The sequence below is a fragment of the Pelodiscus sinensis genome, chromosome 13 (assembly GCF_049634645.1).
Source record: "Pelodiscus sinensis isolate JC-2024 chromosome 13, ASM4963464v1, whole genome shotgun sequence".
Classification (NCBI taxonomy): Eukaryota; Metazoa; Chordata; order Testudines; family Trionychidae; genus Pelodiscus; species Pelodiscus sinensis.
Window position 1 is genome coordinate 13,993,241 of NC_134723.1, and position 14,698 is coordinate 14,007,938.

The window sequence follows — 14,698 nt, forward strand, 5'->3', positions numbered from 1 at the left end:
TTCGGCCATCTTCCCACAAGATTCCTGCCTGCAGGAAAAGTGCTGCAGTTCTACTACAATATCAGGAGAGCAATATGATGCTAGGAACTTCAGCAATCTCTGTGCACTATTCCGTGCAATAAAGTCTAGGTCCATCAGAGCTCTTTCTGCACTGATGGAGATGATCTGGGAGTATGTCTACACTACCCCACTAGTTCGAACTAGTGGGGTAATGTAGGCATACCGCACTTGCAAATGAAGCCCGGGATTTGAATTTCCCGGGCTTCATTTGCATAAACTGGGCGCCGCCATTTTTAAATCCCTGCTCGTTCGAACCCCGTGCCGTGCGGCTACACGTGGCACGAACTAGGTAGTTCAGACTAGGAAGCCTAGGCTGATGTATCAGTGATTATTGGTGAAACTCAGTCTTGTGCTGAAGGCCAGCAAAGTCTATACATTATACAAGTTTCATGTAAGAATTATGATGGTTTAAATGAAACTTAAGTGATGCACATATTTTGTGCTGGCCCTTTGCATAATTTCAGGTTATAAGAATGTATCAAGCTTTCTTTCCTTTGGATTATGGGGATACAACAAATTGCAGGTATAGGGCAATTTACTCATCTCAGAGGAGTTTTTTCTCCACTCTTGACTCTTAGCATTCCCCTAGACCAGCGGTGGGCAATAATTTTCACAGGAGGGCCACTTCATGAATTTTGATATGTACTGGCTCTGGGTCCCCTGGAAGGGGTGGGACCTCAGGCAGAAGGGGTGGGGCAAAGGGCTACAAAGAGAGACTAAGAGTGTGTGTGTGACACACACTTTGTGTGTTAGAGATAGACTTTGTGACCTAAGTTCCCTGTAAACTGTGCACCTGTGCAGCTGAACAGCTATTCTCTGAGACCCGATCAGAGGTTCAAAGTTCCTGCGCAGGCAGGGAGCTCAGCTGACCAGTGGTGTGCAGGACATCTCTATGCAGCAGCTAAATGGAGCTAGCTGCATGCGTGAACTAAGGAACTCCCAGAGCAGGTAAGCAGGAGATAAGGAAAGAATAATTGGCTGGCAGTGGGGGGAGTAATTAATTAATTGGTTTGGGGGGAAGTCATAAGGGAGGAGAGTTTGGAGAGTCCCATGTGGGAGGAGAGACAGGGAGGCAGAGGCAGAAACGCAGCAGTCTCCTCAGCCCTCCTGGGCTGGGAAGGGAGGTAAGGGGCTGACTGCATGGGATAGTTGGGGGATTCACAGGGTGGGTGGGTGGGTGCTGGCATTGGGGTGAAGTGGAGACGGGGGGAGGGGAAGTTTGTTTGTGCTGTGTGCTGGGTTGAGGTCGGGAAGGTATGGATAATCTGTTTGTGCTGATCCTGTCCTGACTCCCAGCTAGACTGCTGTTGCCTGCTAGTGTGAGAAGCAGGATTTTATCCCAGCCCCAAACTGGGCTGGGGAGAAGACTGCACAGGAGTAGGTGGGGGAAAAGGGGTGAGTAAGTGCTAGCATCTGTGAAGTAAGCAGTTTGGGGTGTCCTCCTGACTCACTTACTGCAGTCATCTCTGCCTGGTCAGGTTGGAGGGGTGAAGGGGAAAGCAGGTTGCATGGGGTATGCATGTCCCAGGACATTTGCGTGGTTACATTTCAAACAAAGTTTACATAGGCGTTAATGGCTTAACGAGCAGTAACGGTAGTTCGAACTAGGAAGCCTAGTTCGAACTACCTAGTTCGTGCCCCGTGTAGCCGCGCTGCACGGGGTTCGAACCAGCGGGGTTTTAAAAATGGCGGCTCCCCACTTATGCAAATGAAGCCCGGGAAATTCAAATCCCGGGCTTCATTTGCAAGTGCGGTATGCCTACATTACCCTCCTAGTTCGAACTAGGAGGGTAGTGTAGACATACCCCCAGGGGCTGGTTCTGCCCCAGCCCTCCCTGGCTGCCACTGTTTCATGATCCACCGGTTGACTGCTTGTGATCAACCATCAACTGCAACTGACATCTTGGGCACCCCAGATATAGGATATAATTGGGCTATAACTGGGCCCTGCTGGGCGTCCCACTGGCATTGGGTGATTAGCACTGCCTGGTAGCAGACTGTTGTTCTTTTCATTGGAAAGATGGCTACCAGTTAGGACGCCAATATAAAGCAACAGTAGAAGAAGTGATTAAACTTATCTCTTAGCTTTCCATCTCTGACAATTTCTTTTGAAATGGCTGGATAAAGGCAATTTCACTGCAACTGGGCAGACTCCTTATATTAATACTTTTCTAGTTTAAATTAGTATTTATTTTTTAAATTGGTTTTTAGGCACAACTGGAATATAACTGGAAAATGAGAGACCATTTTAAATTTAAATGAAAATTATTTAAAAATAAAATTATAAAAATGGTCCCTTATATTCCAGTTGTGCCTCTTTTTATTCAAAACAGATTAAATATTGCAATGGGGAGAAAAGAGGAGCAGGAAATATGTATTTTAAAAAATTATATTTAAAAAAAATGTGGTCCACATTTACAAAAAAAGCACCCACCCACAGACATTTCTGCATATGGGCCTGATATGCTGGCTGCTGGTGGGTAAGTTTCTGAATGAAGCCATGCTGTTTCTAAGGGAAATCTGTCCTGCTCTGTTATCTTCTCCCTCCCCCACTCTGCACTCCTCTGAGTCACTTACCAGCCACGCTTCAGACTGGAGCAGATCCACTGTGTGTCTCCCTCTTACCTGTCCCCTGCTCTGCAGAGATGGGATACAAGGGCAGGGGAACATCCCAATTTCAGCTCTCCTCTCCACCCACCTCCTGCACTCTGCACAGCTAACAGGAAAATCCTGAGAGCAGCTGGGCTACAGGATGGAGCACGGTGGGGGGAAGGGCAGCTGAATACACTCTGCTGGCTGTAAGTAAGCACTCGCTGCTAATTAGCAGGGTGGGTCGGAGAGAAATGCTTGTTGGGCCTAATCCAGCCCCCCAGGTCTGATTTTGTCCCTCTCCCCACCCTAGACCAAGCCCATCTACTCATGAGTTGTCACCATAGTGTAACCCAGTGGTTTTCAAATTAGAGGTCACGTACCAGTACTGGGTCATGGAATGTTAGTCTCTGGGTCTCGTTGCTGCAGGGTGATCAGTGGGGGTGCTATGGCTGGCTTTCTGTCCATCCTGGCACCACAGATTGGGATGCACCCCAGAAGCAGCCAACAACAGACCCCGCTCCTGGGATGGGAAGAGTGCACAGGGCTCCATACACTGTCCCTGCCCTAAGCACTAGCTCCACACTCCCACTGGCTGGGAAGCTGCTCTGCTGGCTGTTTCTGTGGTGCAGCATGATCAGAGCTGCCTTAGCACTCCCACTGCACCACTGACCAGGAGCCACTCAAAATAATCCCCTTCTGCTTCAGCCCTGACCCACCCCTCCAAAGCTGCAGTCCCCTCCTACTCCGGGGCCCACACTTTAGTCAAATATGTTAGGTTGCAGGCATCAACCATTTTCTTCAACTGGGTCAGGAGAAAAAAAGTTTGAAAACCACCGATCTAATCTCAGCTTAACTGGAAGCTACACACATGCATACAAGGGTAGAATTTGGGGGTTTATTTAAGTTAGGACTGTCTAATTTAATGGGCATATCAATTAATGGTATATTAGCACATTCACTATTACTTCCACCTATTTAATGTTGCCTTTTAATGTAGATGCTGAACTTCGGAAAAGTCTTCTCTCTTTGCAACACACCACTGTGAAAAATGTTATACTTAACACACTATATTATAAAACTAATGCCATCAGAGTGCAGTTGTAGTCATGCTTCATGTCACAGCCTTTTGAGACACAGTTTATATCACGTTTCTCTCTATGGTATGACAGAAAACAGGAGAATTACTAAAGTTATTTGCTTCTGATCTCAAGGAAGAACAGTTCTGGATAAGTATCTCCTCCTCCCAGCTGATATACGCAATGGCATTAGAGTCATCCTCCTTCCTAGTATCATAGGGTATGTCTACACTAGCCACCCTAGTTCAAACTAGGGTGGCTAATGTAGTCATTTGAATTTGCAAATGAATCCCGGGATTTAAACATCCCGGGTGTCATTTGCATATTCCCAGGTGCCGTCATTTTTAAATGCCCGGTAGTTCGAACTACCTGCCCACGGCTACATGCGGCACGGGCTAGGTAGTTCGAATTAAAGCTCCTAATTCAAACTACCGATATTCCTCCTGCAATGAGGAGGAGTAATGGTAAATCCCGGGCTTCATTTGCAAATTCGAATGACTACATTAGCCACCCTAGTTTGAACTAGGGTGGCTAGTGTAGACATACCCATAATTACCCCCACAAGCAAGGGCTAGCTCAGAGAGATGAAAGAAATTCTAGTGTAAACATGTTTCAGAAACATACTTTCTTTGTGAATCTTTCAGAAAACAAGACTGCTTCTCAATGATGAAGATGATAGTTAGAAACACAGAATAAAATAAAGTTGCCAAATAGAGAATTCAAATTAAGAACCCACAGATGGACTGATAATAATACTTGTGAAAATCATGGAACTGAATCAGCTCTCAACTAGAGGAGCTGCCAAAATATTTTGTAGCCAGTTATCCTTTAGGAAACAGTCAGGTTTTTTTTCCCTATCTGCCTGAAAAAAAACTTGTTTTATAGTTTTTCTAAAAACTGAAATCTTTCATTATCAGTGTTTGCCCACTACCGCATTACACTAATATATGATTGCTAGCTAACCCGATTTCAGCTCAGAGCAAGCAAATCAAATCCGGAGTCCATTCTTCATTAACTTACCTCTGCTTTGCAGCTCAGCTGTAAGTTGCCTTTCTAAGCTCTCTCTTAGTTCTCTCTCTCTACAAAGCTCCATCTTTAACTCTTTCTTTTCCTGCTGTATCTGTTTTTCCTGGACCCTTGCATTGTCCACAGCTACTTTCAGAAGACCCTAAAAGCACAGAATCAGCCTGTGAAAATGACATCTAATCTCAACAGTAGCATAAAGCATCATCATTTGATTTTATCTGTGGGAGAGAGAAAATATTGACATGAAATGTGTAGACCTATGTATACAATTGAGATTAGGTAGCTATATCATATACAATATTTTATATTGTATGAGAAACTATGGGCTATGGACTCTTTCAAAATAGCTTTTCCAAATTCATCCTGTCGAGACTGTTTATACACAAAAATGAAACTTAGTAAAAGACCTGTAAAAATATCCAGAAATACAAACCTAGACAAATAGCATACACTCATTCAAGCACTTGTGCACACATTTTTGTATAATCAGAAAAAAAAGCCTAAGAGAGACATATCCTACTGTTCTGAAAAGTTTAACTCGCTCACTGCATTTTAAACAAACTATCAAGGGTAGCTAGTATTCAAAGTGTAGTTTGCTGCAAAAAGGCTCATTGAAACAGGTCTGACATTACTGACTACTCTGAATGAGAATATGATTTTGTAGACTGTTCATTCTTTATGAGTTTATTTATCAATGTGTAAGTCTGGTACCAATAACTTATAATTTACCTGAATGTTGGTTAATAGAGTTTCTACTGATGATAAACCATCAGCAAAAAGAAATGGTGCAGGGAATCCAGGAGGCAAAGTCTGTCCAGCCAGTTGGACTTTATCTAAGGTTGGTTTCATTACTGGAATAGCAATTTGGACCTCCTCTGTAAAGATATATTAGAAAGCAACATTAGAGAGTTAATATATTGCCAATGGCAACCATCTTATGCAGACTGAAGTGTTTAAAGGCCAGGACTTAATTCACCTTGAAATCTTCTCATAACTAGGATAACAAAATTGGCATAGTTTGTTTTTAGGCAACAATTATTGTTATTTGGATAAGGCTAAAAATAGTGCTAGTTGAAGTAAAATCATGCTGAGACGCCTGGAAGAGGTGCACACATACTGTGTTACACCCCAAACATAAGTGTATTACAGAATTATAGCTTTGTTATGCAGTTCATTAGATCTGAATAGTTCATCAGAGTATAATGAAAAGTAGGGTTTTTCTGTTACAGCCAAAGAAATCCTCTAGAGTCAAGAGATTTATCATTTCTCCTTCCCTTTAATTTTCTCTTCCCAGATTTAATAGTATAATCAACTCTGAGTTATTCCATCTTGCCTTGATGACAAGTCTCAGTTGTAAGCAAAATGTCAGTGCAGATTTTCCTACAGAATAACCTGCTATTGTCATCCTTTGTAGTGTTCAGCATTAGCTAAAATTGTTTGTTGAGTATTTATGGTGACTTGTAAGACAGGACTATGCAGCACTTTAAAGACTAACAAGATGGTTTATTAGGTGATGAGCTTTCATGGGCCAGACTCACTTCCTCAGATCAAATTGTGGAAGAAAATTGGCATGACCATATATATACCAAAGGGATACAATCAAAAAAAAGCGAACACATATAAAATTGACAAATCAGATTTTAGAACAGAGGGAGAGTGAGGAGGGGGAGGTTAGCGTCTATGAGATAATGATATTAAGAGTGATAATTGGGGAAGCTATCTTTGTAATGGGTAAGGGAGTTAGCCTCTTTGTTAAGGCCCATTTGTAAAGTGTCAAATTTAAGCATGAATGACAGTTCTGAGGTTTCCCTTTGTAGTCTGGTGTTAAAGTCTCTTGGAAGTAATATACATGTAGTGAGGTTGTTGAGACAATGCCCAGTCTGGTTGAAATGACAAGAAACTGTTTTTTCTTTGTGAAACTGCCTGATGCCTGATTTCTGGGCATTAATTCTTTGGCAAAGTATCTGAGAAGTTTGTACAATATACATAGCTGACAGACACTGTTGGCACATGATGGCATAAATTATATTTCTAGATGAACAGGAATATCTGTTCTTGATCTTGCAACTGACGTGGTTTGGTCCAATGATGGTGTCAGCAGAGTAAATATGTGGACAAAGCTGGCACCGGGGTTTGTTGCAAGGGAAAGTTCCAGGGTTGGTATTAGTCTGGTATGTCCTATGGTTGTTGGTAAAAATCATCCTGAGGTTAGGTGGTTGTCTATAGGAGTCTATGGGTTTGTCAATTTTATATGCGTTCATTTTTTTTTGATTGTATCCCTTTGGTATATATATGGTCGTGCCAATTTTCTTCCACAATTTGATCTGAGGAAGTGAGTCTGGCCCACGAAAGCTCATCACCTAATAAACCATCTTGTTAGTCTTTAAAATGCTGCATAGTCCTGTCTTTTGTTTCAGCAAGACCAGACTAACACGGCTACATCTCTATTACTATGATGAATTGTGTCATCTACAGTAAAAAGAGAAAGAGTTTATTTTGAAGTAAGTCAGGCACTGGAAAGGAGGTAGTAGTATGGAAGTAGCATGGTAGAGTACTCCTACTCCTGAAATTTACAATACGTAGCCAAACTGGTATGCCTTTTTTAAATTGAAGGAACCTGGGCTAATAGAGTAATCCTTAGTGGACAAGCAAAACATTGCTCCTGCCTGATATAAAAAGTTCATCTCAAAAGTAGCAACAACATTTTAAAATATTTCTTACAACCTGTTTGAACCCAACACTATTTTATGAATTAACATTAACACTAATCAATATTGTAGTGTAGATATTTTCAACCTGTGGTCTGTAGACCCATACTCTATGTCTAAGATTTCCAACGGGATCTGCTCTGCCATTCACAATTTTTTAGGGATCCACAAAAGTTTGAAAACCACTGTTGTACATCAACAGAGTGGCTGATAGACTTTGCCAGACCCTGGGTAAGGTGGCAGAGAAGCTCTGGGCCCATGGAAGGGGCAGGGCCTTGAGCAGAAGGGGCAAAGCTCAGGCTAGCCTCCCCTAGTCAGCCCTTCAGTGCTGATCAGGGCTCTGGTGACAATTTAAAGGATTTGGGGCTTAGGGCTTTGGCTGCTGTTGTTGCCCATGTAGTGGTGGCAGTGGCTGGAAGACGAGGTCCGTTTAAGTGGCTGGGCCCCAGTGCAGCTGCCCTAAGTCCAGGTGGGCTTGTAGAGCAATAACTGACATACCTTTTCAGACCACTTTAAACCCTCCTCTGCATGTAATGGCTTTAGGTATCAAGCCTACTGCTGAAACCTATAGAACAAAAACTCCTTTAATTAGTATTTTACATCGGGCGTTGTGTTGTACGCCCTTTGAATCTGAAATATATCTGTGTGTTGTTCCTGAGGAACCTATAAAACATTCTTTTGGCAGCTGCAGAAGTAAATGAAGAACATCTTCACAGAAATTGCTTTTTAGTAAAGCTTAAACTAATATATTGATCATAAATTCATGACGTGTTTTCTAAAGGCAATTGCACAACCAATCCTGGTATTTTCATTTGTCAAGTGCCTTGGTCATATTAATTCTAAGATTTACAATTAGATCACATCACATTTACAGAACCTCCCCCTGCCATTTAAAAAAAAATTCCAGAGAGAATCAGTACATTGGTTACAAATACTAAACATGAAACTAAATTGCAGGGTCTTTACATTGATAATATATTATTCAGCTTGATAAACAGTTCTTCAGGCTGACAACTAACCCAGGAGTGCTGGTAGTTTTCCTGTATTCGTTGAAATCTATGTTTAGGGAGTATTTTGTCTTCACTGTGTGAGTATACTAATGGAACATCTTCGTAATGATGCCTCAAATAATAACAAAAGACTCCATTATCCTTGCACTTAGGTAGCTAACATTTTAGAAAATGGATTTATGTTATATAAAAATGATCTACTTTTAAACAACTGTGTTTAACTTTGTCCCTATGACAAAGGATTAATGGACACAAGTCAGATATTCAAAAGGTAACACACTGAAACCTGTTGGGGAACATTTTAACTTGACGAGACACTCATTAATGGATCTCAGAGTTACCATATTATTACAAGCTAATATGAAAAACCAGCTTGAAAGGGAAGCTGTAGAACTTAATTTCATTTACAAGTTTGATACCTGCAATAAAGGTTTAAACAAAGACCTTCACTGGATTACCCACTACATTCCATATCCTAATGACATAAATAGTCAAGCACCACATACTTAAGAGTACTTAGAACCAACTCTATCAGCTTCATTTAGCATAGACACTCTGACATTTTTCCCCCCCATTTTATTCCTTCTCTTTCCTTCCCTGTCCCCTCTCTTTCTCTTCTATTTATTTTACAACCTGGACCCCTTAACTCTATTCATCTGTAGAAGTGGGACATGCCCATGAAAGCTCAGCATCTACATTTTTTGTTAGTCTCTAAGGTGCTGCAGGACTATTTGTTGTTTTTTAAGTTTTTTTCAGTTACAGATTAAGACAACTGTCCCTCCGAAACTTTCAAACAACTGTTGTTACACACACAGACTACTGCATTCTTGATTCAAATACTATATATTGTTTCTCATATGTAAATATTTTATACAGAAAGTAGAATTCTTGGAATTAATTTATAGTGCATAAGATACTACAGAGAAATGCCATTTATGATATAGAGTTAAGTCTGAATAAACAAAAGTGGCATCTCAAAATGAGAGCAATACATAAAATATGCATAACAGAAAACTATACAGCTTTAAAATATCTAGAAATCTCTCCTACTTGGAGATGAAAGTAATAGTATTAAATTGGCTGAAAGGAAAATTACTATTGACTGTGATGACAGGTTGCATGGTGTATGGTTTGTAATGCTTCTGTACAGTAGATTGAAGTTTCAAAATAGTATTACTCTTCTTTAAAGAAATAGACACAGCTAAATTAGGTGCTGCTTGCTGCAGTGAGGATCAAATGCAAAAAGAATCATATTTCAACAGACCTAGTCAACACCAGGAAAATAAATAGAAATATAAGAGGTATGCAGGCAATGATTCATTTTGATAATCTGGCCCAAGAGAGACACATAGAGACAGCACACAGATCTAAGCTTCTACTAAAAGACAAATAGGACACAGAGGGTGGGAATTGGGATGACAGTGTAGCAGAGGTCACATCGATTTTCAGCAGCAGTTTTCACACAGATGAGATAACCCTGGACTCTATTTGGCCCATTGTTCATATCCTACCTGTCCCACAAGCAATAAATTTCCTAGTCCCAGAAAAAGGGCAGTAAAGAAGAAGGATTCTACTTATGACTTCTTATGATTAAGTTTTTGTACTGACCAAACATGCTTTGCAGACCAAGGTCACATTGCATGTTAAAGTCTGTAATAGCTGAAAACGAGTAGAAGAATATTATATTTTAGTGTACAGGGGTGGAAAGTGTCAAACCATTCATCATTTTTTTCTGATTGAAATCACACACTGCAAAGATGAATGATAAATGCATTAGAAATCTATTTCAATCTTGTAATAGGTCTTCACATCTGAATGGTGTCTACATTTTGTTCATAGTCTGAATAAATGCACACAATGGCAGAAATTTATTTAATTAAGCTTGGGAAATCCTAACCGAGAAAGTAATTAAAAGGTGGAGAAGTGCTGGAAGAATATTTTATGGGTAATATTTTATATAAGTGCATCTTTTTATAGTAAAAGGAAAAAAGTTGTGATTGATGCACTTTGATTTTAAAGCCTACTAGAACTGTACATATTAAAAGCGGCATTCAGACATATAACATAATAGAATAAACAAGAAATAAAGCTAGGATAACTACTATCTAACCAGAGACACAAACAACCTTTCCACTTATTGAAGAAAAATGAAGACTGCTTTTATTGAGCCTGTTTGTTATACCTGGCATACTTCATAATAGCATTCAGGAATCCATTTAGAGGGCAAGTCCTTTAATTTTAATTTCTAGCTTGGGGCTATGCTACTAGACATAGAGGAAGGCAAGAATTATCTTTGCAGAAAATACATATATTAATAAATACCAAGAAATGAATGGAATACAATAGTCTGACAATTACACTGACAATGGCTAGAAAAATTTCTGTAGGACCAATAAACCACTATAAATTCATCTTTTGGCTCACCAGTCTTCTGTCCAGTCCTGATTGGGAAGTGAAACTCCAATTGATGGACTAAAGATCAGGACTTGAAAGAGATGCTATGTGAATAGACAGTGTAGACCACTACCAATAGGCTAGTCCGTATTTTTATCAAAGAAGAAATCTGCTAGTTAAAAACATTCTTTTAACTAGGTATATAAGGTAACCAGTGCTATCAAGTGTACAAGTGAAGGAAATAACTTAAACATGCCATGGGATAGAGACTGTACATCAGCATGACTTCCTGGTTTTCCTAGTGGCGACAATGGACTGTGAGTAACAAATAGAGCATTTCAAATCTGTGGCTATCCACTTTATATTTGTGGGTATCTGTATATATGGATGGGGATATCTGCAGCTCATTTTTGCATGTGGATACAATTTTTTTATCTAGAACGCTGCAAATTTGCAGATATCTACTTTATATCGGTGGGTATCCACATCTTTTTTGCAGATACAGATTTGGATGTGAATAAAAATTTTTAAGCTTTGCAGAACTCTAATTACTCTGTGGCTGAAGGGAAACAGCATCTGGTAACTAAAGCTTTGTCTACACTGGCACATTTCGTTGCCAAAAACTACCTTCTGACGACAAAACAATGAAAGCGTTTACACTACACTGCAACTTTTTTGGGGGAAAAACACCCACTTCCATTCCCACAAGAGACTATTGTCTTTTCCCCTTCCTTTATTGGTGACAAAGAGCTAATGAAGACTCTGCTGTTTGTTTTGTGGAGAGAAATGGCTTCCGCCAGAATCCCACAATGCTTGCTCTGATGGCTCTACTCAGTGTTTTATGATCTCTGCTGCCTGCAGGTATGCGCCTCTCCCCTTTCAAAGCTCCAGGAAGTTTCTGACAGCTGAGTGAGCTTGATTCATTTGGGGAATAAATAACAAATAATTGGAATGCTTCTGTTCTGCCCTGCACTAGATACACATTGGCAGGCAGACTGCTGCTACAGGAGGAGGCCTGGACAGATGCTGTGCCGCTTTGACACTGCTTAGCACAGAGAGCTCACAAGCTATGAGGGAATCCCAAGAAGTTCAGGGATCAACTACACTGCTTACCCACATTGCTTTGCTCTTACCTGTCAACAGGGTACTAGCAATGTGGACATGAATTGTTGACAATGCAAGGCAAAAAACCTGGTTTGAACGGTTTTCACCTTTGGAAATGTTTGCATATCCATGGCACTTTTATCGCCAAACCTTCCCAGTGTAGGCACAGCCAAACTTAAGTGAGAAACTGTTCCATGCAGTGATATAACTTGCTACTTAAATTTTAGACGCTAGAGGGGTTTTTTGTTTGATTTATAACTGTGCCTGTTTCTTTTTCTCTAGCTTAGTATCACTTAAATTTTTGGTCTTTATTAGTAAACCATCTTAATGCTCGGTATTACAATGAAGTCTGAGGTTTCACGTAAACTAACGGGCTGGTATGTGCTCTGTTTCTTTGGAAGCAAAGACATAATAATATCTGTACATGTCCAGTGAGAGGGAGAGGACACTCCAGGAAAACTTCTCTGGCAGCAGGGTACACAGTGGCTTACAATTTTCAGTGTCCTAAAAAGAATGCCATACTTCTTCCCCCTCCAGCTTTTTCCTCCCATGGGTTCTCCTGTGCTTTTGTTTCTCATACACAGCCTCTCCCCCGCCTTTTCCAAGCTCCAAGGGAGTGTTTTTCCTCCTCTTCTGTTTCCCTCCTACATACCTCAACTTACTTGGTGATGCAAGAAAGGGGAGCTTGAGCGGCTGCTGGGCTGAAATGGGTGTGTGTGTGTGTTCAGTATTTTTAGTTGGCTCAGCTCCCTACCAACCCCTATGCTTTGCACTGAGGGAGAGGGGGTTACAACAGGCAGAGACAGCATATCTAGAGACCAAGAAAAGCTGAACATTTTCTCTCCTTCCTTACTTCCTTGCTCTTCTCCGGGTGGGGGCTGAATTTGGGTAGATGAGCCCCAATATTTCCCTAAAATTACACTTATGAAAGTGATTTGCTCTGCTTGTGACAGATAAAGACTTCTCAAAGGTTATCAGGAAAAAAACTAGGAGTAACCACGACAGTGATAACCTCTTGTGTTTTTTCCTCAAAGTGACAAAGTGGTGGAAATCTACAGACAGTTGTGTTCCCTGGATGTGGGAGGGATTGAAGAGATAGTTAAAATACTCATTTTTCCTCTGCACCAAGTGCCTGAGATAGATTAAAATGTCTGTCTACTACTGAAAATATTATTCCCTTTAAAAAAAAATTTTAAAAGCAAATTGCCTATTATTTTAGGTTCAGGTCCCATATGTTCCATTACAAGAAAAAATATTTTGCAGTCTTTACTCTCTTGTACTCATTTGTATATTAGGAGGTGTAAAAATGCAGGAGTTGCTGTGTACCTTTTAGAAGAAATGAACACCTACGACACCAATTTAAGTCAATGGAAACACTAGGCTAATAGTACTGTGGCAAAAATATCTAGTCCCCCTATACACAGTTAGACCATGATCCTTCAGAGGTATGCACTTATAAGGATAATTACTCCTTTCAGAATTCTCATGACTCTCAATTTATTTCAGTAGGATTCTCATCAAGCTAATTGTTGACAACTGTAGATCCTCTAATGGTTAACATTAGGCCCTCAGTGCTGTTCCTAAAATTGAAAAGGTTTTTTTGTTTATCAAAATGTTGGCTGCTCCAATACTCCCTTCGGGTATGTGTACACTGTGGCGCTATTTTGGGATACTTTCGGTATCCTGAAATAGCTATTCCACGCCTTTTGAACAAGCCCATTATTTTGAAATACCTTTTGAAATAACGGGTGAACTTTTCTGATGTCCCTGTAAGCCTCATTCCATGAGGATTGAGGGACATTTTGGAATAGCGGTTTATTTCAAAATTACGAAATAAGCTATTTCGAAATACACTTGAAATAAGCTACACAATTTGCATAGCTCAAATTGCTTAGCATATTTTGAGCTAATGGTGCAGTGCAGACGCACCCGCTGTAATTTGTGGGACTGGTTTAACTGTAGTAGGACAGATATTAAAGATGTGTTTACTTCAAACATGGGGGCTACGTCTAGACTGGCATGAATTTCCAAAAATGCTTTTAACGGAAAAGTTTTCCGTTAAAAGCATTTTCGGAAAAGTACGTCTAGATTGGCAGGATGCTTTTCCGCAAAAACACTTTTTGCGGAAAAGCATCCATGGCCAATCTAGATGCAGTTTTCTGCAAAAAAGCCCCGATCGCCATTTTCGCAATTGGGGCTTTTTTGCGGAAAACAGTACTATGCTGTCTACACTGGCCCTTTTGGGCAAAAGTCTTTTGGAAAAAGACTTTTGCCCAAATGGGAGCAGCATAGTTTTTCCGGAAAATCACTGACGATCTTACATGAGATCGTCAGTGCTTTTCCGGAAATTCAAATGGCCAGTGTAGACAGCTGGCAAGCTTTTCTGAAAAATCAGATGATTTTGCGGAAAAACTTGCCAGTCTAGACACAGCAATGTAGAATATATATAAAGTCTGAAAAGTCAGTTACATGTCTGTAATGACTTAACTGCTCTGCAAACTTTCATTGCTTCTCTCTACTAGGAGGTGAGCAGTTTTCTTTATCAATGAGAAAAGTGATGCCTCCTCCTAACCTGGCACAAGTCAGAGGAATTTATGGCTTTAACGTTGTGATTCAGATGCCAAATTTAAAATCAGTCCTTTTAATTCTTTTAGCGAGGATCTTAACCCAATTAATTTTATTTTGAAAAATAAAATGAAAATCTACATGCTTCATTTAAATCATTGCT

The 14,698-nt window shown here is 40.4% G+C and overlaps 1 protein-coding gene across 5 annotated transcripts in view; it reads right to left on the reverse strand.

Annotated features, from left to right (window-relative positions):
• Positions 1 to 14,698, reverse strand: part of DACH2 (dachshund family transcription factor 2) — a 673,528-nt gene that overhangs the window by 26,474 nt on the left and 632,356 nt on the right. For all 5 annotated transcript variants that reach the window (XM_006115313.3, XM_014569659.3, XM_014569658.3 and 2 more), the window contains 2 exons: positions 5,484 to 5,629; positions 4,749 to 4,896 (listed from right to left, as the gene is read on the reverse strand). In XM_006115313.3, coding sequence (XP_006115375.2) covers positions 4,749 to 4,896; positions 5,484 to 5,629 — 294 coding nt within the window. The remainder of the gene's footprint in view (positions 1 to 4,748; positions 4,897 to 5,483; positions 5,630 to 14,698) is intronic.